The sequence below is a fragment of the Podarcis vaucheri genome (genome assembly GCF_965113315.1).
Source record: "Podarcis vaucheri genome assembly, chromosome: 4".
NCBI classification, from domain to species: Eukaryota; Metazoa; Chordata; class Lepidosauria; order Squamata; family Lacertidae; genus Podarcis; species Podarcis vaucheri.
Window position 1 is genome coordinate 23,394,613 of NC_138762.1, and position 24,522 is coordinate 23,419,134.

Below are 24,522 nucleotides of genomic sequence, written 5' to 3' on the forward strand. Positions count from 1 at the left end.
TTGAAAACCACTATGAACTATGATATGTAGGCATTTATGCCAGGGTTTTTTTTATAGGGCGGAGAGAGTAATACTCTAGTTTTATCTGAAGAAGAGTTCCGTGTGAATGGAAAACTTGCATCTTTGAACGGTGTTGGGTTGGATACCCTCTCACTAATTCTGTGAGCTTGTTTCTGTGGTGAAAAAAAAATGTTACCACCAACTCTTGGATCGCTAACACCAAGAAAGGAAGCTCCAGAGCAAAGGGGGGGGGGGTGAATCTGGTTATATAACCACATTGCTGAGGCATTAAAAACATGATTAGTTGTTCCATATGCAAATGTACTCTTTTGCTGTAATGTTATTGCGCAAAATGACAAATAATTTCTCATTTCAGGCGAGCCACCCTGAAATAGGCTTTTTGTAGCTTTTGGGGAATGATTTACACATTAGAAAGGAGAAAAAAGAAAGGAGAAAGAAAAAGAGAAGTTGCTAGGATACTGGAAGGAAGATTTCCACATACCAGTGATGGAATTATCAGCAGAAACGCAGGGCTCTGCTTTTCTGGAGGAGAGTTATGTTTGGCATAACTGTACACAGCTCAAGTGATTTAAGCACCCTCATGTCAAGTCGACCACCTGCAACCCTAGCAGGCGGGAATAAACATTCAAAGAAAGGTACAAGATTATGAAGAATGTTGCTCCGACATAAAAACGTACCTGCATCTTTTTCTTTTTATATCTTAAAATGTACCTGCAGGCAACTAAGCCAGAAGTTCCATTGAGCATCCGAGGAACTATGGGCTCCACGAGATTAAAGAGAGGAGCCATCAAAATTTGACTAATGTAAAATTTAGGCAAATTTGGAAGGGTTCTCTGAGACAAGACAGAGGTAACATTTTTCAGGAAAGCCGAATATAATAATAATAATAATAATAATAATAATAATAATAATAATAATAATAATTTATTATTTATACCCTGCCCATCTGCCTGGGTTTCCCCAGCCCCTCTGGGCGGCTTCCAAAAGAATATTAAAATACTATAATACATCAAACATTAAAAGCTTCCCGAAACAGGGCTGCCTTCAGATGTCTTCTAAAAGCCTGGTAGTTGTTGTTCTCTTTGACATCTGGTGGGAGGGTGTTCCACAGGGCAGGTGCCACTACCGAGAAGGCCCTCTGCCTGGTTCCCTGTAACTTGGCTTCTCGCAGAGAGGGAACCGCCAGAAGGCCCTCGATGCTGGACCTCAGTGTCCAGGTAGAACGATGGGGGTGGAGACGCTCCTTCATGTATATGTATATGTATATGTATATGTATATGCATATGTATATGTATATGTATGTGTGTGTGTTTGTGTGTTGAATTCCACAAGGCAAAGGTTTCTAGGTTGGTGGTTTTCAAACTATTTTCTGATTAACTCCAAGTTCCTTAGGGGCTCCTCAATGAAAAGCTCAGATCAGTAATAGCAAACCAGCTCCCCTGTATCTACCATTTCCCTGCACTGTGCATTTACAGAGAACAGGAAGGCATGTTATAATAATAATAATAATAATAATAATAATAATAATAATAATAATAATAATATTTTTTTATTTATACCCCGCCCATCTGGCTGGGTTTCCCCAGCCACTCTGGCCGGCTTCCAACAAAACACTAAAATACAATAACTTATTAAACATTAAAAGCTTCCCTAAACAGGGCTGCCTTCAGATGTCTTCTAAAAGTTTGGTAGTTATTTTTCTCTTTGACATCTGGTGCGAGGGCATTCCACAGGGCGGGCACCACTACCGAGAAGGCCCTCTGCCTGGTTCCCTGTAACTTGGCTTCTCGCAGCGAGGGAACTGCCAGAAGGCCCTCGGAGCGGGACCTGAGTGCCCAGGCTGAATGATGGAGGTGGAGACGCTCCTTCAGATATACTGGACTGAGGCCATTTAGGTCATGTTTGAGGTCACTTCCTTGATTCATATGGAACACTACTGTTGCACAACAAACCTGTACACTGTCCTATGAGACCTGAGTGTGCATACCGAAACATGCTATAATCCACAGGTGGGGAACCTTTTTTTGGCTTGAGCATCACACTAGCTCTCAGGACTGGGATGAGCAAAGCCTTTTTCAGCCTTACTGGATGTAGGACCATATTCTCCCCAGTCCATTTGATAAGGGCCCCGTACATTTTCAAGAGCCCTTTACTGAGTGCTCCAGACATCCACAGTGTATCTGGAGGAAGATGGTGCAATTCACCATCACTCTATGCCAATACAACACCCATTTTCTACAGCACGGAAAAACTAATTGCAGAATGGAAAACTCTATGCTGTGCCTTGTAAAGTCAGCAGGTCTACAGGTATCTTGGATTAATGACAGTCTCAGAGGAGACCTGCTGAAGTTAATCGGATGCAAGTCAGTCCTTAAGTTTGGATCCAACACATTCTATACTGCAATTATTTCCAGTTTTAGACCAGTGTTTTAAATATTAAACTTCATTTATTTGGTAGATTTCTTTAGTGCAAGGTAAAAGTACTTTTAAAAGTAAAAGAAGAAGAAGGACTAATAGTCTGACGATTCATAAAGAATCTTCATATACATTTCCCTGTTCATTCTGATTGCCAGTCCACATACTATTCAATGTGAACTTCTCCCACATTAAGAAGCACATTTTAAAGGAGGTTTGGGATAGGTCTGGGTTCTCTTTCACCCACTCCATGCCCTGCAAGCTTTCAACAAGGAAGACTGCACACAACAAATCTGCATAATTGCAGAGTTAATTTTAGCAGCACATGCAAATTGACGTTTGCTTTTCCTCTGCGACTGCTTAGTTCTTCGCCTCGCTCCTCAGACCCATTAGTGCCACCCCAACTCACTAAAAAAAATATGCAGATAATTATTGAGACTTAAAGGGAAAATTCTCTTTAGTCAAGAACCTCACTGACGTAGCCAGCATGACTAGAAACCTCAAGCATAAGCTTCATACGTCAAATGCTCAGCGACTCCCAGCAAACTGAGGAGGCAACTCGAAAATAGCGTATTTAATAAAAGAACTATCACAACAAGTCCTCGTTTTTTGAATTTTTCATAGCACTGTACGCAGCAAGAATATTAAGACAATGGCAAAAAAAAAAAACTTTACAAAGACAGTTAAAACAACGAAATCCCCAAGCTGCAGAAAGTCCCGCGAATGTCACATACAGGTAAGTTGTGTAATGATGCTATATTATGCAGAACCCATTAATGAAACATTCCTTTCTTTTGCCTATTCTTCAGAGACCCCTCCACAAATTTCCAGGAGTGGCTGGCAGATTTGCCACTTGTTCACTCGTTTTCATATCATATAGTGCCCCCACCCCACCCCAGCCCCAACTTGGCACCTGGGGCGGTTCAGGAAAAACAACACAGCGCCTGCAGTATATCAATATGTTTTGCTGTGCCGTTGCTACAGATAGCAGAGAAGAGTTAAAAACAGGTGCCTATACATTTGGTGATGCAGCTACTTTTAAAAGTAGGCAGCAGCTACTTTTAAAATTAAATGAAGAGCCAGAAGACCACCAAAGAAAGGTGGACAGACCTCTGTTGCTGGGCAGGGAAAAGTGAAATGATGCCACTAGGGATGAGGGTGGCGCTGTGGTCTAAACCACTGAGCCTTGGGCTTGCCGATCAAAAGGTCGGCGGTTCGAATCCCCGCAACAGGGTGAACTCCCATTGGTCAGTCCCAGCTCCTGCCAACCTAGCAGTTTGAAAGCACGCCAAAAGTGGAAGTAGATTAATAGGTACCACTCCGGCGGGAAGGTAAACGGTGTTTCCGTGCGCTGCTCTGGTGTCAGTGTTCTGTTGCACCAGAAGCGGCTTAGTCATGCTGGTCACATGGCCCAGAACAACTGTCTGCGGAGCGGACAAACACCTGCTCCCTCAGGCTGTAAAGCAAGATGAGCGCCGCAACCCCAGAGTCGTTCATGACTGGACTTAACTGTCAGGGGTCCCTTTACCTTTACCTTTAGGGTGAGGTCTAAATTTAATCCCCCTCAACCTAATATCTCCACAGCCATTGATCCCATTTGTATAGTTCCCACCTGTCAATAACATGTGATTATTGAAGTTATCTATCTAGCAAGATTGTAAGACTAGAGCTATGCAGAATTAAAGAAACACCTCCCTCCCTCTCTATTTTTTGTTTCACCAGAGCATGAGTTAATTGGGCAATAGTTTAAGCATGCTTTTTAAATGTACATCCAAAAATTACCTTTAATTCCAATGCCAAATGTGGCATAGGCAACAATATCTCTCTCTTTCACTCTGAAGGTCAACATTCTAGAGAATTCCTATTAGCTCTGCCTATTAACATTTAGCTTCTGCTAAAGTACAGGGAATAAAATTGGGGAGAAATACAGGGCATGGTCGTGCCAAAGTTAAACACTTTAAAAGCCACTGAGTTCAGTTTGATCATCCCTGAACTCTCCTATTGAAATCAATTTAAAACTGCTTTCCTTAGCCTCAATGGTGTTCCAATTTGCTGTTTGAGGATGTACAGGGAAGCTTAAAATCAATACTTTCAAGAAACTACAGCTACCTTGTATTTTAGCGCAAGGTCAATCTAATGAAGACTTCTCCCCAAAATAATAAACACCAATTTTATAGACAGGGACAAATCTCAGAGTTCTTAACTTGGTTTTTCAGTCAATCCCCAGTCAAAACCAGCCAACGATGTGATAATAATGGAATTACTTTTATTCCAACAAACACAACTCCATTACTAGATGTTACAGGCAGGCATTTTCAGCTTACAGTTATGAAAAACCAGGTCCCTGGATAACCAACAAAGGAGATTGTGGATGAGTGTGTCTGTACAGACAATGGAGATGCAAATATGGGCATGCATCCCTTTCCATATTGCAGTGTTCATCAGGAGCCACTGAACTGGCTGGACACAGAACCACACAGTTGCAGATGGAGATGTCTGTGCACCTGTCATCCTGCAACACTGGGAGTGGATCAGGTTCATTATGCCCACTATTTCATCTGTTTGTCCAGTTTCTAGAATAGGAAGGTACAAAGCTAGGGCAAGAGAACTGCATTTACAGTTTTCATCATTATCTCACACTTTTTTCTGAGATGCATTGCATACCCTTCAAGTGTCCAGGGACAGTTCTGGGATTACAGAATCCATAACGGTTTCTGATTAGATCCCGGAATGCCAGGTTTTCCTGTTTCCTCCCCTCCTCATCTTGGAGGGGAGAACAATTAAAAGTGGTGTGTGGGTGGGTGAGAAAATGGAGTCCTGTTTATACTGAAAATATAATACCAGCACAAAATGAAGGAAATAGTGAAGCTGAATAGTGAATTTCTCCCCCATTCCTAGATAGTGGTAAACACACACACACACACACACACACACACACACACACGTGCAACTCAAGTCCAGAGGGAAAAGGTGAGATACTGGCACTCCTCTGAAGCGTTTCCAGACATTTATCATTCTAGCAGAGGAAGTGGAACAGAGAATGTGAGAAGCTCTTGTCTGCATTCCTTGCACTTATTCAGCAACAGCTTAGCACCATGTTTCTAGTTAAAAAAAGAAGAACTGGAGGCAAAACTAGGAACCACTTCATCTATATGGTATCTCCTTTTCTGAAATCCAGCACATCAGGCGCACCACTGCATTGTCAGTGGTTAGTTCTTAGCTTTTCAGTCTCCCATCATGATCCCCACAAGAGTCAGTGAAGAGTTACATCTCTGGAGAAGATGGTTCCATTAGTGTCAAGATCATGCAATTATGTCTGTTCTACTGAGTGTTGGGGAAATTTAAAAGGGGGGGCTGGAAAATTATTTTACAATCTGTATTGCAAGCTCCTTAATGAATTCAAACTTTAATGATCTGTAGTTTATTATATCTCATGGAACGTCTTGCTAGCAAGTGCTTGCTGTTAAATTAGGTGCCATCATTACCCAAGAAAGGTGCACAAAACATTGCAGCAATTAGCAACTGGGGACGCCAAAGTACCATGGGAAAAGAAAACTAGCTACACCTACGCAATTGAGTTCTCTCAAGGGGAACTTGACCTTGTAGCTGATCCAGCCATGGCTCTACCTGAACCACATCAGATGACACATACGATGCCTAATGAAAGGCTTTAAATGTATCTCCAAGACAGTTCAGCATCCAGAAACTTTCCCCCAGGCTTAGTGAAAGATATTGCAAACAAAGCACATTGTGTATTTATTTTCCCAAGAAACGGATAAGCTAATTTCAGTGCAGATAAGCTCTGTGTTGTCATGCTCCAACGTAACTGGGAATGAAGCATCTGCCTGGGGGACGAATGTAACCAGCAATACATCATGTTGGGCTTATCAGAAAATCATGTTCTACTCAGTGGATGCAAAGGGACGCCGCAGGTCAACATTTGGACTGACTTGGTTCAAAGCAAGAAGAGTATATGCTATCTCTTTTTCATGCTATCTTTATGGCTTGTACTTCAGGTAGGGAGGAGGTAGAGAGAATGGAAAATGGATCACTTGCTTGACATGATAGCCAGTCGCTGAGCAGTGGAGATTTCAAAGGGGAAAACTTTGTGCCATATTCCTCTCTCATTTTTTAACCAAGAATGCCCCTGGAAATGACACCACATTGTGATGCAATGTTGTTCCCATTGGACCCTTCTCTATGAAGAATGGCACATTTGATTGACCTAGGACCAAAGCTTTTCTTTTTTAAAAAAAAGTGTATATGAGAAATTTTTTCCAAACCCTGAAGAGCGTTAACATCTAGGGGAGTGCTTTTGCTTAACCTCCACACCCCAAATGCAAAAAATTAAGAAAAGTTGGGGTATATCTTTACCCCGTAACAGGAGTGCTCCTATTCAGGGTTCTGGCCAACCATGCTGTCTACTATAACCTTTCAGTAACTCAAGTGGGCTTCCTTATCCTTTCCATTTCATGCCTTTCCTTCCCAAATGACACAGCATTCTCTGGCACCTCACGTCCACTGAGCATGCTCAGTCCGCACTGGGCTGTTCGGGAGACAGGCAAATGCTGATACAGTGGTACCTCGGGTTACATACGCCTCAGGTTACAGACGCTTCAGGTTACAGGCTTCGCTAACCCAGAAATAGTACCTCAGGTTAAGAACTCTGTTTCAGGATGAGAACAGAAATCGTGCTCCGGCGGCGCGGCAGCAGCAGGAGGCCCCATTAGCTAAAGTGGTGCTTCAGGCTAAGAACAGTTTCAGGTTAAGAACGGACCTCTGGAACGAATTAAGTACTTAACCTGAGGTACCACTGTACAGTTTCATTTCCCATTGGCTCCATGTTCGTCTGCTTTCTTGTTAGTACAGGGACACTGAGTTTGCCATGAGAGGGAATGTGGGGTTGTTACCAGCTGGTCAGATGGAAAGCAGGTGGAAAATTGATCTTTCACTCAATAAAGTGAGTAATAAAGTGAACTGTCATGGATGCTTTAGCTGACATTCCTGCATTTCAGGGGGCTGGTCGAGATCACCCTTGGGGTCCCTTCCAACAATTCTATGATTCTGTGTGGGGCTTGAACCCACAATCTTGAGATTAAGAGTCTCATGCTCTACCGACTGAGCTATATAAAAATATGTAGGGTCCATCCTATTCTCTTGATTGCAATCTGTTTTAACTCCTCTTAATACAGTAGTACCTCGGGTTACATACGCTTCAGGTTACATTCGCTTCAGGTTACAGACTCTGCTAACCCAGAAATAGTGCTTCAGGTTAAGAACTTTGCTTCAGGATAAGAACAGAAATCGTGCTGTGGCGGCGCGGCGGCAGCAGGAGGCCCCATTAACTAAAGTGGTGCTTCAGGTTAAGAACAGACCTCTGGAACGAATTAAGTTCTTAACCCAAGGTACCACTGTATTGTATTTTTAAATTGTCATAATTTGCCCTGGCACCTTATGGTAAAGGGTGGGTAATAAATATTCTTATTTATTAAAAGATAAGTTTGCAGGTTCCTAAAACCAGGAACCATTGAATCCTGAATCTCATTTCCCACAGTAGCCAGCCAGATGACTCCAGAAGCAAGGCATGAAAAGAACATCCTGTGGCTTTGCTCCCCAGCAAGTGGTATTTACTGGTATACGGCTCTGGGGGATGGAGGTTCCAATCAGCTATCATGCTTTGCCTAACACCTTGCTGACCTGTGCTCTGTAAGGGCTATACGTTGCACCCAGAGCAGTTCAACTGTGCCCGTGCTACAGCTGCTTTCCTTTCGATTGCTCAGGATGCAGAGCAAGTAAGTTTACCTTAATAGGTCTTCCATCCGGTGTAAGCACCTCCTCTGACAGCTCCATCATCTTCAGGGCCATCAGCGCGATGGGCTTTGCGTGATTTAGGTTCTGTCTGTGGAGCCCTGCTGCAACACAGTAGGCATCACCTATTGTTTCCACCTGCAGCAATCAGACAAATCAAATGTAAAAAAATATGATAATGAGCCAGGAACTGGTACCATTAAGTCTCTGCAATCACTGGATGTTGCTCAAAAACATGTCAGCAAAACATCAATAAGATAAGCTATTAGACAACGGAGTATAATTACCCCCAAGTTTGCAAACAGCCACCATCAAATCCTGACACCTCATTACACAGTTGTTCATCATTAGTGAGCGCAAAATCATTAGAATTGAGGACAACTTATGCCATTGAGTGGGTTGTAACAACACTGAACCATAAGAAAGTGGGGTTTTTTTTCTGGATCAGGGAGCCTACTGCAAATGTGCAGGTGGGGGGGAGAAGGTGCCACTGTAGTTTGTCCTCTTGTAGGATAAGAATTGTAGATTAATGCCTATATTATCTGTGCATCTTCTACACTAAAGCAATCTGACACTTACAGACTGAACATACCTCTCTCTACCTCTCTCACAGCACTAAAATTCAGGGTCTCTGGTTAACAAGAACCCACAAATGCAGTTGCCATGAATGCCAGAGCAGCTGCCCCACTGAACTCTGGTGAGTTCATCTCTAACAACAGCAAATGATCTGGCAAGAATAATGCTCTGGTAGCCTTCAATGTTTCCTATTGTTTGGCTCATTGATACCAATTCTATACATACGGAGATCCACGAAGCAGGAGACATCACAGTAATATTTGGGGTGGGTGAGTGGGACCAATTAGCTTATATTTGATAGTGAAGGATTGCAGACAAGAAAGAAAGAAAGAAAGAAAGAAAGAAAGAAAGAAAGAAAGAAAGAAAGAAAGAAAGAAAGAAAGAAGAGTACCCTGGATTGAACACACATTATATTGATGTTGTTCACTGGCTGGACCAACTGGGGAACCCCCAAGGGATGAAGCCTGGGGAGTGGTAGTGAGATGATGATAAGTTGGTGAGAGGGAGAAGAGGGAGGAGGAGGTGTCGGAAGCTGAAGAGGCAACAGGGTTTAGTGAGCAGGGAGACTCTGTGGCAGAGAGAAGTCCAGAATCAGAAGTGGAAGTAGGAGAGGAGGGAAACCAAGAGACAAAGATGAGTCAGGCTGGTAAAGAATCGACAGTGTCTCCCCCTCCTGCTGCTACCAGCTCCCCTCTCCCCTGGTCTCCCAGAACTAGAAGAGGCATGAAGAGGGAGGAGCAAAGACAGTCATCCTGGCAGAGTCTCACATTGCTTGGGAAGGACCCGGGAGAGGAAGCTGTAGGAAAGCAAGGATCTTCAGTCTCAACTGCCTCATAGGGGCACGGCCTACCAAGAAGAGTTGCTGTGCTCATTAGGCATGGCACTCCTGAGCAGATTTTGTTTCTTCTAATAAAAAGTTCACTTCACTTACTCTGTGTGATTTATTGCTGACCCACACCTGACACCCCCTTTTAACATCTGAGGGCTTGCCGATTAGAGAGAACAGGGAGGAAAAGAACCATGTAGATGGAGACTAGCTATTTCTTTTCATATTTTTTAAAATCTATTTTTTATTAAAGATTCCTTGGTTTACAAAAGTATGTGCAATGTCTCTTTTTTCAAGTTGTCATATTTTTTGCTCTATAAGACTCACTTTTTCCCTCCTAAAAAGTAAGGGGAAATGTGTGTGTGTCTTATGGAGCGAATAATAATAATAATAATAATAATAATAATAATAATAATAATAATAAAATTTTATTTATATCCCGCCCTCCCCAGCTGAGCCGGGCTCAGGGCGGCTAACAACAATCAAATAAACAATCAAATAATCATACATTCTAAAAATATTTCATTATAAAAATTAGTTAAAATCAGATTGATGGCAACCGATTAAGCAAAATTCTGTGCAGGTTGCCAGAGGAGGGAGTCAGGCTGCGCCCTGACCAAAGGCCTGGCGGAACAACTCTGTCTTGCAGGTCCTGCGGAAAGATGTCAGGTCCCGTAGGGCCCTAGTCTCTTGTGACAGAGCATTCCACCAGGTTGGAGCCGCAGCCGAGAAGGCCCTGGCTCTAGTTGAGGCCAGCCTAACCTCTCTGCAGGCTGCGCAGCTATCCCAGAAACCAGAACAGCAAGAGGGATCACTGCTTTCACTGTGCAGCAATCCCTCTTGCTGTTCTGGCTTCTGAGATTCAGATTTTTTTTTTCTTGTTTTCCTCCTCCAAAAACTAGGTGCGTCTTGTGGTCTGGTGCGTCTTATAGAGCGAAAAAGGCAGTACATTTTCTACAGATCAGTTTCATTTGTTGGGACATTAGTGTTACAGTTATGAGTGCCTAACTCAGGGCTCTCCAGATTGCTGCCTTTTCTGCAGGTGTATTCAGCAACGTATCATTGGCACAATATCACTGCATTGGTGGTAGATATAGTGGAGCATCCTTACATCATTCCCCTTTATTAGTTTTGCTATAATGCACTCCCACTGTTAACATATTATTGCTGTCTTGAGAGGGAACTCTTGCACAGCAGTGGGACAGAACAACAACATCACTAGAACTTTTGATGTACACAAAATTTCAGGATGCCAGCGGGAATCCACGAGACACACGCTGACTGGAAATGAAACAGGGTGTCCGTTGCAAAACTTCTGCAGGCACAAACAGTACTGAAAGCAGGTTTGCTTATAAGCGCCCTGATACCATCACCAGCACAAATCCTCATGATGCACAATGGACGGGTTTTCTGGAAAGGTTTAAAACTGCAGATGAACAGAGGAAATGTTTTGTGAAATGCTAACAATAACATTTGAAAGATCATCCTGCTTGTTCTCAGAGAAAAGCAAAGCATACATGACAGCTGGCAGAAGAACCACCTTTGTCAAGCAAATGCTTGATGGGTTTTACAGCCCGACCTGCAAGTTTTGTCCTACTGAGTTCAGTGAAGCCGATGCTCAGGTAATAGCCTTAGAGGAAGTCGATGTTTGTAGGCAGGAACAGAAGATGTTGTTTTAGAACTGGGGGTTGTCACGAGACTTTCACATAGTTGCCTATGTATGCCCTAAGCACGGTTGCCATATCTTGAAGAGAAAAAAAGAGGACAGCCTGAGCCACTGCCAGCCTGAGACAGCGGAAGAGGTGTGCGGGCATGTGGGACCACTGCCACCAAGCCCGCATGACTGTTCCCCCAGCTCAGACTGGCAGCAGCTATGGTGTGCAGAGCAGCCCAAGCCCAAGCCCACCCCCAAGCCCCCCCAAATAACCTCCTCCTCGAAAAAAAACCCAGACTTCCTTTAAAATGTAAAAATTTGCCTGAGTGGGCATGTTGGTCCAGCAAAAGAGGACATGTCCAGGTTTTCCTGGACGTATGGCAACCCTAGCCCTAAGTCTCTGTCCCACTGACAGCACAACTTACTCAGCACAGACTGCAAACTGGGTAGTTGGACCCCAATGAATTTTAAAGGACCATCAGTTGTTGACCACAGATATATTTGGTGCCCAAGAAAATGAATAGGGGAATTTGTTTCAGAATGAAGGATACAGTGGTACCTCAGGTTACAGACTCCGCTAACCCAGAAATAGTACCTCGGGTTAAGAACTTTGCTTCAGAATGAGAACAGAAATCATGCTCCAGCGGTGCGGCGGCAGCAGGAGGCCCATTAGCTAAAGTGGTGCTTCGGGTTAAGAACAGTTTCAGGTTAAGAACGGACCTCCAGAACGAATTAAGTTCTTAACCTGAGGTACCACTGTATATCGTATGTGTTTTTAATGTTGATGCATAAAAGAAAGATAAAAACAGAAACCTCAGGCATGAGCTAGTGTTATATTAGAGGTGGAAGATTGGGAAATACCTTATAACAAGCCATACCAACTGGCTATCTAGTTTAATACTGTCCACACTGATTGGCAGCCGCTCTCCAGGGTTTCAGACAGGAGTCTCTTGCAACCATCCTGGAAATGCTGGGGACTGAACCAGGAACCTTGTGTATCAAGAACAGCAAATGCTCCACCACTCAGCTATGATCCTTCCACTTGTGGAAGAGATGTCTTGTGTCAAATGGTAGCATTTCCAATTGTTGCTCTCTGGACTCTCTCCTCCGCTTCCCTCCCCTCCTCTTTTGCTTTAAAATACTGGCTTGAAATAAGCCTCAAAATGTAATCACAGGGGGTCACACTTATGGCTTGTCTGATGCATGCCTTTCGCGGCAAAAATCAGACAAGCCCGGTGCACTGAAAAGAGCAGCTGCAGAGGGAATATGCTGCTATTTCAGCCCGGCTTCTCGCAGCAGGATCCCTGTAAAAGCTTAATAGACAATTTGGATTATAACTGTTGCAGCTGAGGACTCGTCACTACTCCCCCCCCACACACACAAAATGAACAAGCTTGCAACGTCTCTCTCTTAATCCAAGCTTAAATCCCACCAATGCTATAAAATTCAACAATGTAAAAGAGGAAAAAATGCATTTTATTGGAGGAGGGGTAGAGTGGACACACACTGCCCACTTCACAATTCAGTATCTAAGCCTCTTCCGATTACAGGACAAAGATTTGAGGCTGATACTAGAACAGCATGGACGTTTGACTCCAGGTTGCAAATTTAAGAAATGCTGCATTTTGCATTGGTCAACTTCCCAGCTCATCTTGAATTATTTTAATTATTGCACCATCATTGTACATGCTGCTTTACAAAATAAGGTAACCAAAAAGCATAGCTGGCTCCTTAGGGAAGGAAATGCAAAAATCCATAGTAGGACAATCCCAGTATTAGGATCAACCAAAACAATCTCCCTAGTGTGTGGTGTGATGCCTAACCAGGCTGCCCCTTAATACCAGCTGTGCCTGTCAGAGGACCTGGAATGATGGAAGCAAAGAAAGTGAGGAAGCTTAAGGGACTTCAGGTGAGTCTGCAGTCCAAAGTAGGGAAGGCTAGGCTGGGTTGAGCTGAATAATTCCCGGCTGTCACTCAATATGATTCAGTTGCCTAATGGGCTCTTCTAAACTCAATGCACACCCAGACAATTGCTGTACACATATGCAAGAGTTACAGCTATAGGGACTAGAAAGCTAAAGAAAGGTGGGGAAGACAAAGCTGATTTGGTACCAGGGAGCTGTTCACAGTGCTGAAGAAGGTTTGCTGACACTTAAGAGCTCAAGTGGTGCTGTGGTCGAAACCACAGAGCCTAGGGCTTGCCGATTAGAAGGTCGTGGTTCGAAACCCCACGATGGGGTGAGCTCCCGTTGTACGATCCCTGCTCTTGCCAACCTAGCAGTTCGAAAGCACGTCAAAGTGCAAGTAGATAAATAGGTACCGCTCTGGCGAGTAAGGTAAACGGCATTTCCGTGCGCTGCTCTGGTTTGCCAGAAGCGGCTTAGTCATGCTGGCCACATGACCCGGAAGCTGTGCGCCGGCTCCCTCGGCCAATAAAGCGAGATGAGCGCCGCAACCCCAGAGTCATCCATGACTGGACCTAACGGTCAGGGGTCCCTTTACCTTTACGACTGCATGCATTTGTTCCATCATGTGACATCTCCTTGTAGGTAGCTTCTGGGGAGGATGACATACCACAGGGTTTGCAAACCACATTAAAGACAAACTCTTTCACCTGCTCTTCCCTCCCCCCCACCTCCATTTCCCTCCTGACATGCCTATGGTAAACACCATTCAACCTCTACTCTGGCTCACACCAGATGTTTTGGAAGGCAATGGGATATTTGCAAAACTACTAAATAGAGGCTGTTAGCCATGATGACTATGTTGTTGTTGTTTTTTATAAATTTTTTATTGGTTTTTCACAGTTTATATAAACACAAACAATACACAATACAAACACACAAAAACATAAACAAACATGTATAATTTCATATCCTTTTTTCTTAAACCTTACTTCACCAACTTCCCCATACCTCCCCTTTCTGCATTCCAATTCCCAAATTTATTTCAGCAAATCCTCCCCCTTACTATTATCCAATTTTCCCTTGTTCTTTTCTTTTACTTAGTCTTCCCCAGCTGTAATCCCCTGTTTTCTATAACTTCCACATTTTAGCCCTCATTAATTTTACAATGTTTCTTAAGATAGGTTTTAAATTTCTTCCAATCTTCATCCGCCGTCTCTTTCCCCTGGTCTCAGATTCTGCCAGTCATTTCAGCCAGTCCCATGTAGTCTAGCACCTTCATCTGCCATTCTTCCAGAGTGGGTAGATCCTGTGTCTTCCAATACGTTGCGATGAGAATTCTTGCTGCTGTAGTGGCATACACGATGACTATGTTCTGCTTCTATGGGCAAAGACAGTGCTGCTTCTGAATGGAAACTACAGGAGGGCAGAGGGTCTTGTGCTTGGGTCCCCACTTGGGGGTTCCCCACAGGCCGCTGTGAGAACAGGATACTGGACTAGATGGGCCATTGGCCTGATCCAGTGGTCTCTTCTTATGTGCTTAATGGAGTGAACATGAGAGCTGCACCACTAACAGTTATTTCAGTTGCAAACACAGCCTATGGTTGATTGGTTATTCACAAGTGCATGTACTGATTCCTCCCACCCATCAACCCGTTTGTTTCCAAGATGGTTGTTGCTTTCTACAGTTGTTGCCTAGTGCTGACTTACAACCCATGGAAGACAATCTCACTCGGCTACAAATGATCACCAAAGGAGAAGAAGAAGAGGAACCCACGAACCCATCGCTCCCGAACACAGCTTCGGAAAGGCCATTTTGTAACATTACGGGAGCTCCTCTCTTTTATAACGCAATCACTTAAGTACCCTTATGAGAGTCTTTGGTGTCTTTGTGGGGATGTTAGCAGAATCAACTCAATGAATTAGCCAAACCTACTTACTGTGGCAAAATTCTTGACAAGTGCACATCTTTTTTTATTCTACTTCAATAACCTTTGATTAAAATGAATCGGGCAGTGGGAGTGGAGAGAAAGCATTTGTTCTAGTTCACTCTGAGCTGATCAACATGTTCTATGGTTTCATGAATATTTGCTAAAATAAATTCACTCACTGCATTTCAGCTTATGTATGTGTATATGTATGTATTATTGTATTATGTTAGCCACTCGGGAAGGGTGGGGTACGAATAAAAATTATATTATTATTACTATTACTATTACTATTATTATTATTATTATTATTACATACAAACCATATATTATGTGTAATTCTACACACACACACACGGAAATGAAGTTTGCATTTATAGATCAGTATTTATTGCTGCAAGTGAGAGTGCTCTGCTCTCCCAAATAAAAATATTCAAGAAGCAATGCAAATCCCACACCTCAATAGTCCTCCCTCCAGTTAATGCTGAGAGAAATTGTCCACCCCTGTGCTATGTCATTTGCAAGCTGTAAAGGGGCCGAACTTTTAGCCAGCTTTTCTAGGCAGGGCCTGAATGTGTAGAATTGGTGTGAAACTCAATATACAGTATCCCAGAGTTGCCATTTCCCTTTCCCCACAAGCCCTTTGAAGCAACACTTTCGTGCGTTGCATCCAATATTAGTTCTACTCATTGGAACTGATGGCTGCAGCTAATTTAGAGCCATTAATTTCAATGCGTCTACTCAGAGTAAGACTTAGTTGGCTACAATCCATTGTTCTTAGGCATTCCCTAGTAAGCCATATCTCAAACCCAGGTAATATACATTTTTTTACCCCTCCTCTGTCTGTATTTTATTTTTCTATTCTCACATTTATTTTTATTCACCACATCCATTACTTTTATTGTATCCTGTATGTGTTTATGCCAATAAACTTTTGATTTAAAAAAAAAGAAAGTCACGAGCAGGATCCTGGATTTAGCCAAAAAACAATCTGGAAGCCAGTGAAACTCACAAAAGACCAGTTTCACATGTTCCTGGCAGCTAGCTAGTGATTGACAGAAGACATGCTGCTGAATTCTGGGCCAACTGTATGTTAGTCTTCTAGACTGTCACTACAAAGCACATTGCAGCAATAGTCAAGCCAAGATGTTACCATAGCATCCATGACAACTGCCACATTAATTTTAAGGCAAAACAGATGGATGGCAACAACAAAGTTAATATGAAATCTGACAGATCTTCCTTCTCCCTCCTGCACATTCCTTTCCATGGCATACAGAACAGACCGAGTAGGGGGCTTCTTCCCTCTTACACCATTGGTTCAAAACTATGCTTAGCCATACCATGGTTTGGCTTAGCATGAGAGTCGATCGCGGTTTCTTTGCTACCTCCTGGTTGTTTAGTTGCTGTGCCAAACTGAGCTAAGTCATGATTTGGCTTAGCGCGCAGTCTGAACCTGAGCTTGTGATTTTGTTCCCTCCAGACTAAACACAAGCTGTAAACCAAGAGCAAAATTCTTCCCCCAGAGCCCGCATGCTCACACTAAGCAATGGTTTGTCTTCACATGATGTGTGAACCAGACCTATAGCAATAGTAACATTTGGCACACAAATGTAGAAGAATACACACACACTTTCTATTGAAAAAGAAGAGAGAGAATGAACCTCAAAAAAAAAAAAAGTTCTACATGTTGTGATCTTGTATCTTAGGACAACCTTGCCACCTGATAGTTTTATAGACAGGACTGCTGTTTGACGCTGCTGTACCTCTGCTTGCCTGCCAATCAAACTGCAGGATGCTCTCTGCCTTGATTTCAGAGATTTCTTTAGCCTTTGCTGGAGACTACCAGTAAAATAACCCCTCCATGCCTTCCTCCTGTTGTATCCCTTTTATCTATTTTGTCTAAAAGAAAAGTACAGGGGACTGACAGAAAAGCAAAAGCGACTCAGAACATGAGGACTTGTGCTGGCTTTGTGTTGGTGCAGCGATTATTTTTTCCCCCTGGGGTACTTATCATCCACCTTCCTCCAACCCAGGGGCGGAGGAAGTGGGGTGCGGTGGGGGTGGGTCACCCTGGGTGTCACCACTGAGGGGTGTGACAAAATGCTGCGCAGCACTCAACGCGGGGCCTGCAGCACACCTGAGCCACGCATGTCTCCTGGGAGTGACACAGTGGCTTGGGTACCCGCAGGCTCCGTGATGCCCCAAATGGTCTACCCACTGCCTCCCCCTCAGCTGTAGGGCAGCTGAGTGGAAGGAGGCAGGCAGACTCCTCAGAGGCCCCACGGAGCGTCCTGCGCCGGCTCACCCCACCCCTGGCCCCAGGCGCCCAATCAGCTTGCTCCATCGCTGTTCCAACCACAGCGAAGAAAAGGACTCACTAGCCAGAGATTAACTTACCCCAGTGAGTCCTGAAAATGAGATGAATAGGGCTGGGCAATATATTGATATATCGCCCCAAACCGGTTTGCAGTTCATATCGTGATAACCGTTTCATAGTTTTTGACCTGGCAATATATTGCGAATCATGATGTGTGTGTGTGTGTGTTTGTGGTACACGCTATGAAAAAATCACAATGTGGGATAAACCGTGAAGCCATCCAATGTCTAATAAATAATAACAACAACAACAATTTATTTATACCCCACCCATCTGGCTAGGCTTCCGCAGCCACTCTGGGTGGCTCCCAACCGAATATTAAAAACGCGATAAAACATCAAACATTAAAAACTTCCCTAAACAGGGGCTGCCATCATATGTCTTCTAAAAGTCAGGTAGTTGTTTATTTCCTTGACATCTGATGGGAGGGCATTCCACAGGGTGGGTGCCACTACCAAGAAGGCTCTGTGCCTGTTTCCCTGTAACCTTATTTCTCACAGTGAGGGAACTGCTAGAAGGGCCTCGGAGCTGGACCTCAGTGTCTGGGCTGAACAATGGGGGTGGAGACACTCCTTCAGGTATACTGCTCCGCCCTTATTTCAGACATTGTGATATATCAGTATATATTACAAAGCTAAAAACCATATATCACCCAGCCCTACTATTCGCCTCTACACATGTAGTTCCATTTTTATTTCAGATATTGTGATATACCGGTATATTGCAAGGTTTAGTCGATGATCTCCTCATGTTGGAAACCAGATATCGCACAGCCCTAGAGATGAGTTCTCAGAAGATGTGCTATGAAAATTCACTCAGCAGGAGAGCCAGTGTGGTGTAGTGGTTAAGAGCAGGCGACTCGTAATCTGGGGAACCGGGTTCGCTTCCCCGCTCCTCCACATGCAGCTGCTGGGTGACCTTGGGCTAGTCACACTTCTTTGAAGTCTCTCAGCCCCCCCCCCCTCACCTCACAGAGTGTTTGTTGTGGGGGAGGAAGGGAAAGGAGAATGTTAGCTGCTTTGAGACTTCTTCGGGTAGTGATAAAGCGGGATATCAAATCCAAACTCTTCTTCTCAGCAGAGGGAATATGAACCTGAGCTTGCTGGATCAGACCAATGGCCCTAGCACACTGTTCGGCCTGCAATTCCTCAACAGCTCCCAGTGTAGCAACCTCTATCCTTGATCGTCTTCCGCTTGTTCACAGCCTAAGTTGCTGTTCTTTCTTTTTAAAAAGAAGAAGCTATCAGGAGACTTTCACACATCTCCTGCATTGCTGCCTAGTTTGGCACTAAAAGGATGTAATCTTTAACATACTTAATTGGAAGGAAGTCCCACAAAAATAAATGGGACCTGCCTTCAAGCAAATGTGCTTAAGACTTGCGTTTAAGTGCTCCTCTGTATTCTGCTTTCATTTAAAATGGATGACAACTGTTACATTCCTTTTAATATGTGCCATTTTTATCTTCTCTCCCAAAATGCTTTATGAATTAAATATAGGGAAGAAGATTAAAGGGGGAGAAATAAAGAGGCAGATTTTTTTTAAAAAAAAATGGTTGCACAAGCAAGGGTGAAAAGAAAGAATTTTCAGGAAGAACTCAGAATAGATTGAGAGTTGATTAGATACAAGAAAGCTATTCCTGGAGAAGAGGAGAAAGATACAATTCTGATTGAGAGTCTGTCTGGGATTACCTAAAACAGATTAGATAAGAAGACAGCCAGGCAAAAGCTCCATCGATCCTCAGAGCTAAATTTAAAATAAAGAATCACATTTGAAGCACCTTGGAAATATCTCATTCAAGACAGTCCTATGATTTTAACAACAACTTGACAACTTGATTTGGTAAAGATATTTGTGCACGATCTCTTGCCCATTTGCAAGGCAAAGCTATGCACCATGTGACCCAACAAGCCAAACCAGCGATACTGGTGTCTTAACAGACCATGAGCTTGAACGTCTTGTGATAGGAAGCCAAAGTTCAATAGCTCCATTTCCATATTTGGCAAATGCTTTTAGGGCTTTCGGAACATTTTAGTGGTTCCACTCGCTGCTTTATCTTTTGTCATTTTTTTTGGGGGGGGTGTCTTTTTAATTTGATACACTGCTTACCATGTTCTTTATTCCCATTTGTTGTGCAATCAGCATTGATTTGATTTGATTAATTTGATTAATTAATTAATTTGATTAATTGATTGATTTGATTAATTTGATACACTGCTTACCATGTTCTTTATTCCCATTTGTTGTGCAATCAGCATTGAGGCAAATTACAAATCCTGCAGACAGGGGAAAGTGCAGTGCTTCCCCTTCCCAAACCTGTGATGCTGATGGCTGGGAAGGGGTTAAGAGTGTGCTGCAAGTTGAAGGCCAGGGTGGAAGCTCTGAGCTGTACTGCAGGAGAAGCCCTGAGCTTTGCCCAAGTGGGCAAGAAGTTATCACTGGTTAGTTCTCTAGTTGGCGGCAGCCAGCAGAAATCAGCCCAAATCAGCTGCCACTGGCAGGTCTCCAGTTGATGACAGCCAGGAGGATGCATCAGGCCAGGGTGTTTCAGAGTGCCAGAGGGTTTGGTATCCACTGTCTCCAAAGCCTTGTGGATCCCTTGGGGGCCCTGATCCTCTAGTCCCTCCGCTGTGCTTTCCTGGAGCAGCTGCAGTGAAACCAGAAAGCACTCCACACTTTTCACCACAGGCACTGCAAGTGGCAGCCGAGGCTTCCTACTCCTGCATCACAGCGCAATCCTAAGCACGTCTTCCCAGAAGCTAGTTCCTACTAGCTAGCCTACTAGTTAGCCTACTAGCTAGCCTACTAGTTCCTACTAGCTAGTTCCTACTAGCTAGCCTACTTCCAGGAGAACGGGTGCAGAATCGCAGCCTTTATAAGTATGTCAGTAAATGTATAAGCCACATCCACATGTTTTTCTACATGCCAAGAAAATCCAACTACTTGCAAGAGTCGTCATAGCATGCACACCAGTGGCTAATCACATCAATTCAACTCTTTGAAAGTTTATACTCGTTTACGTACATTCTCCTTTATTCACACTCAATTATGCTTCATATTCTCATGCTCAGGGAGCTCTAATTATATTCTTTGCCATACGTAGCTTATGCTTCTAATAATACTCAGGCCCATGAAACTAGATTAATACTCATATTCAACCATACAAAGAGAAACCTCCATCACTTTTACTTCTGTGTTGCAGCAGGATTTGGCTGCTGATTCAAACCTTAAATCTTCTGCAGACCTTCATTTTCCTGCAGTTTCTTTCTCCGTGCAAACCCGAGGCTCCTTCTTCCAGCAGCGTAGCAATGCTGCATCCACAAGGGAGCCAGGCTTTTGAAAACTAGCCTACGTGAGCGGCACACAGTCCACTGGTTGGTGGGAACCCATTCCCAAGCAAACGGGAAGAGATTCCACATGGCAACCCATCCATCTGCTTAAAAGTGTGCTCTTCTGAGGGCTGCCTCCCCTCTGCAAATCCCAGTTCCTTCCCCAAGAGTCTAATTATGAAGCAATTGCTTTCGTGAGCCCTACAGGCATTTAAGCACTCCCTCCCTTTCTCTCTCTCTCTTAATGATCTTCCACACTGGCAAGCCCAGAAAAGCACTGGTTCTACCACCTCTGCTTAGCAGTCAGGGCAGGAAGCCTCGAGAACCCAGGATAAAGGGAAATTCTGACGAGAACAGTGTGTTGAGCCATAGACAGCTATTTTCAAGGGAATGGAAAGAAGCAATCAATTCTCGACATGTACTCTCTCTACCTGATATTAAATGACATTTTGTCATTTTTTTCCCCCTCCGAGTAAAAAAAACCAAAGACAAGACTTTACAGCAACTGGCAGTCTAAAACCTCAACTATATAAAAAACAAAACACATGGGAGCAATTTTTCAAAAGTGCACAGGAATCACGATTTTATCTTAAGCATTTTTTTTTCCTACTCGGAAGTAAGTTGTACGGAGCTCAATAAAACTCTTCTGAACGAGGGCTTGCATAGCAGCAAGCGCCTTTGGATTTGATTGGACTTGCTTCTGAGTAGGCATGCATAAGATCGGGCTGCTAGGCTCAGTAGGTTCAACTGAAATCAGAGGGATTTAGTTCAGTGCATATGATGAGGCTGTGTAAGCCACAGTTTTGTCAGTCATAAATGGAATATGGATCACCCTGTAGTCAGAGAGAGAATCATCAGAGAATCATAGAATTGGAAGGGACCCTGGAGTCATCTAATCCAACCCCCTGCAATGCAGGAATCTCAACGTGTGGGGCCTCATCCAATCTGAAACCACACCGGCCCCTGCTTAGCTTTGCAAACATACTAGCAGTTTTATTGCTGCACCAGTAGGGTTCATCATACATAAACTCCTTTTAAAACCAAGTTGGCTGCAAGCCTTCCCCCAGGTGAATCTGTCAACTTCAGATTCTCAATTTTCCAACAGTAAACTCAGTTCTACACATTTCTGAATCAGTTTATGATAAATGTCCTTTTGGAAATTCATTGGCCTTTTTTGGTGACCAATTTTCCTAGTATACAGCACACAATTTTGTATGTAATTTCCTGTTATATACATGCCTTTGAAAGCAATCTTCCCCTAGCATATTTTGTATGTTATTTACACCAACATATGCATTTTTATGCACATTGCTTGGCCAGAGAACCAACTGCGTTGTAAAATTCGGAACTGCCTCTTTTCTTAGTAAAGCTTCTAGGTGAATCCCTTTTTTAATCTTTGCAGCAACATGCCGGCTGCTTTGGTGGCATTTCTGCCGATCAAAGGGCTCGCGAAAGCACACCAGCCTTGATGAATATAAAGTAAAACAACTTAAGTTGTCAAGCCTATTTATTTAATCAGATTTGGTTATCAGATTTATATCGTGCCCATTCACTAAGCGGTTTAGAGTGGTATACACGGGATCATATTACTGTATTCTCAGAAAAGACTGCTTGAGGAAAGTCAATCAGTGAATGTCATTGCTGAGCAGGGGTTTGGACTCTCTAGCTCATGGGTAGGCAAACTAAGCCCCAGGGGCCGGATCCGGCCCAATCACCTTCTAAATCCGGTCCATGGACGGTCCGGGAATCAGCGTGTTTTTACATGAGTAGAATGCGTGCTTTTATTTAAAATGCATCTCTGGGTTATTTGTGGGGAATAGGAATTCATTCATTTTTCCCCTTCAAAATATAGTCTGGCCCCCCACAAGGTCTGAAGGACAGTGGACCGGCCCCCTGCTGAAATAGTTTGCTGACCCCTGCTCTACCTAAAACCCAGGCCTTTTAATTTCCAAGTACAAAATTTGTAATTTTGGTGGGATATAACCCACCTAAGATTGTGCAAATATTCATCTTTTACAATCCAGCTCAGGTCATTGTCTCCTTGGCTTTGTCTGCTTCTGTACTGACCCACCCCAACGGGTTGTGAAGATGATGCTCAAACTAGCCAAGAATAGAGATATTTGTCTGAGGGCTTATCCAAACTTCCTGCTTTGTCCTGGGAAAAGCTGCTCTTTAGAGCTCAATTGGAGCAAATAGCAATTTGAATTTTCTCCAGATCGACATTTGCTCCGATTTAGAGCTGATGTGTGGGTTTTCCCTGGGAAAGGAACGTGGAAAGGGAGAAACCACTTGGGTGTCAAGCAGGAAACCTCTCATACCTGTACTTTCTAGGCACAGACAAGTGAAAGTGTGGACCAGCCCTCAGTCAGCACAAAAGGAGGTATGATTTCTGCCCTCCACCCCTTCCAACCCAGTTTCTTCCCTGCCACTATTGAGGACTAGGAGAGCTGCCGCCACCTTGCTACTGCAGCAAAGCCATTAGCGGCACTCCTACAGGGCTCTCTGGCAGTGGATCAGCCACACCCTGGGAGGGTCCTTCTTCAGAGTGGCACATATTGAGAGGGGCAGCCCCAGGGAGTGCCTGTGCTGCTGCCACTTTGCAAATGAGGAAATATTGCTGTTAAACTTTACAAGATTGACAGTTTCCTGCTGTTAAAGTTGAAAGGGTATTTTCTACCACTGCGGCAAAGTGGAAGCAGAGCAAGCACTCTCCTACCCTGCCATGCCCTGGGAAGACCCTATGTTCCCCTGGGCCCTTCATCAGAGCAAAACCTGGTTGTATGTAATGCTCTTGAGAGCCTCAGCATGACCACAGCTGCTGCACAGGGGGGCAGCATCAACTCTCCCTCAAATAGCATCATTACTTGTGCCAGCCCTTTTCTGCTCTATTCCTGCCCATCTAAACATTGTTGCTGCTTCCTCTGCTTTCTTGGCTTAACTATAAAAAGGTAAAGGGACCCCTGACCATTAGGTCCAGTCATGGCCGACTCTGGGGTTGCGGTGCTCATCTCGCTTTACTGGCCGAGGGAGCCGGCGTACACCTTCCGGGTCATGCGGCCAGCCTGACTAAGCTGCTTCTGGCGAACCAGAGCAGTGCACAGAAACACCGTTTACCTTCCCACTGGAGTGGTATCTATTTATCTACTTGCACTTTGACGTGCTTTCGGACCGCTAGGTTGGCAGGAGCAGGGACCAAGCAATGGGAGCTCACCCCGTTGCAGGGATTCGAACCGCCAACCTTCTGATAGGCAAACCCTAGGCTCTGTGGTTTAACCCACACCGCGTCCCTGGCTTAATCTTTGCAGCAACATGGCTTAACCATATGGACAATCAAATCAGGTTTCATGTAGTGAATGGGACAGTATTCCTCTCAATCAGCTTTAGCTATGCGATGACCTCACTGAGGACACAGCTGTAAATGAATAAGCAGTTCCGTAAGGGATGCTGAGAAGGAATGACTAAAGGGAATCCTTTCTTTGGCAGAAAACGTGAAGAAGAAAAAAGTTAAGAGGAGCTTCTGCTCAACTCTGGGGCAAGTTAGCACAGTAATTCAAAATGTTCTGTGAAAACCGAAGCTCTCCGTTTCAAGTTGCTTCTAGCAACAGTGGATTCAGCAGCAATCCTATGATCATTTACGTAGCAAGTTCCACTGCACTCAACGTGGCTGTATCCTGAGTAGACCT

The 24,522-nt window shown here is 43.9% G+C and overlaps 1 protein-coding gene across 4 annotated transcripts in view; it reads right to left on the bottom strand.

Moving 5' to 3' along the window:
* The window catches only part of GUCY1A2 (guanylate cyclase 1 soluble subunit alpha 2), a 550,449-nt gene that overhangs the window by 441,914 nt on the left and 84,013 nt on the right, over nt 1–24,522 (bottom strand). For all 4 annotated transcript variants that reach the window (XR_014218750.1, XR_014218751.1, XM_082219265.1 and 1 more), the window contains exon 6: nt 8,239–8,382. Coding sequence is in view for 2 of the 4 variants with exons in the window: in XM_082219265.1 (XP_082075391.1) it covers nt 8,239–8,382 (144 nt within the window). In the remaining 2 variants the exon portion in view is untranslated. The remainder of the gene's footprint in view (nt 1–8,238; nt 8,383–24,522) is intronic.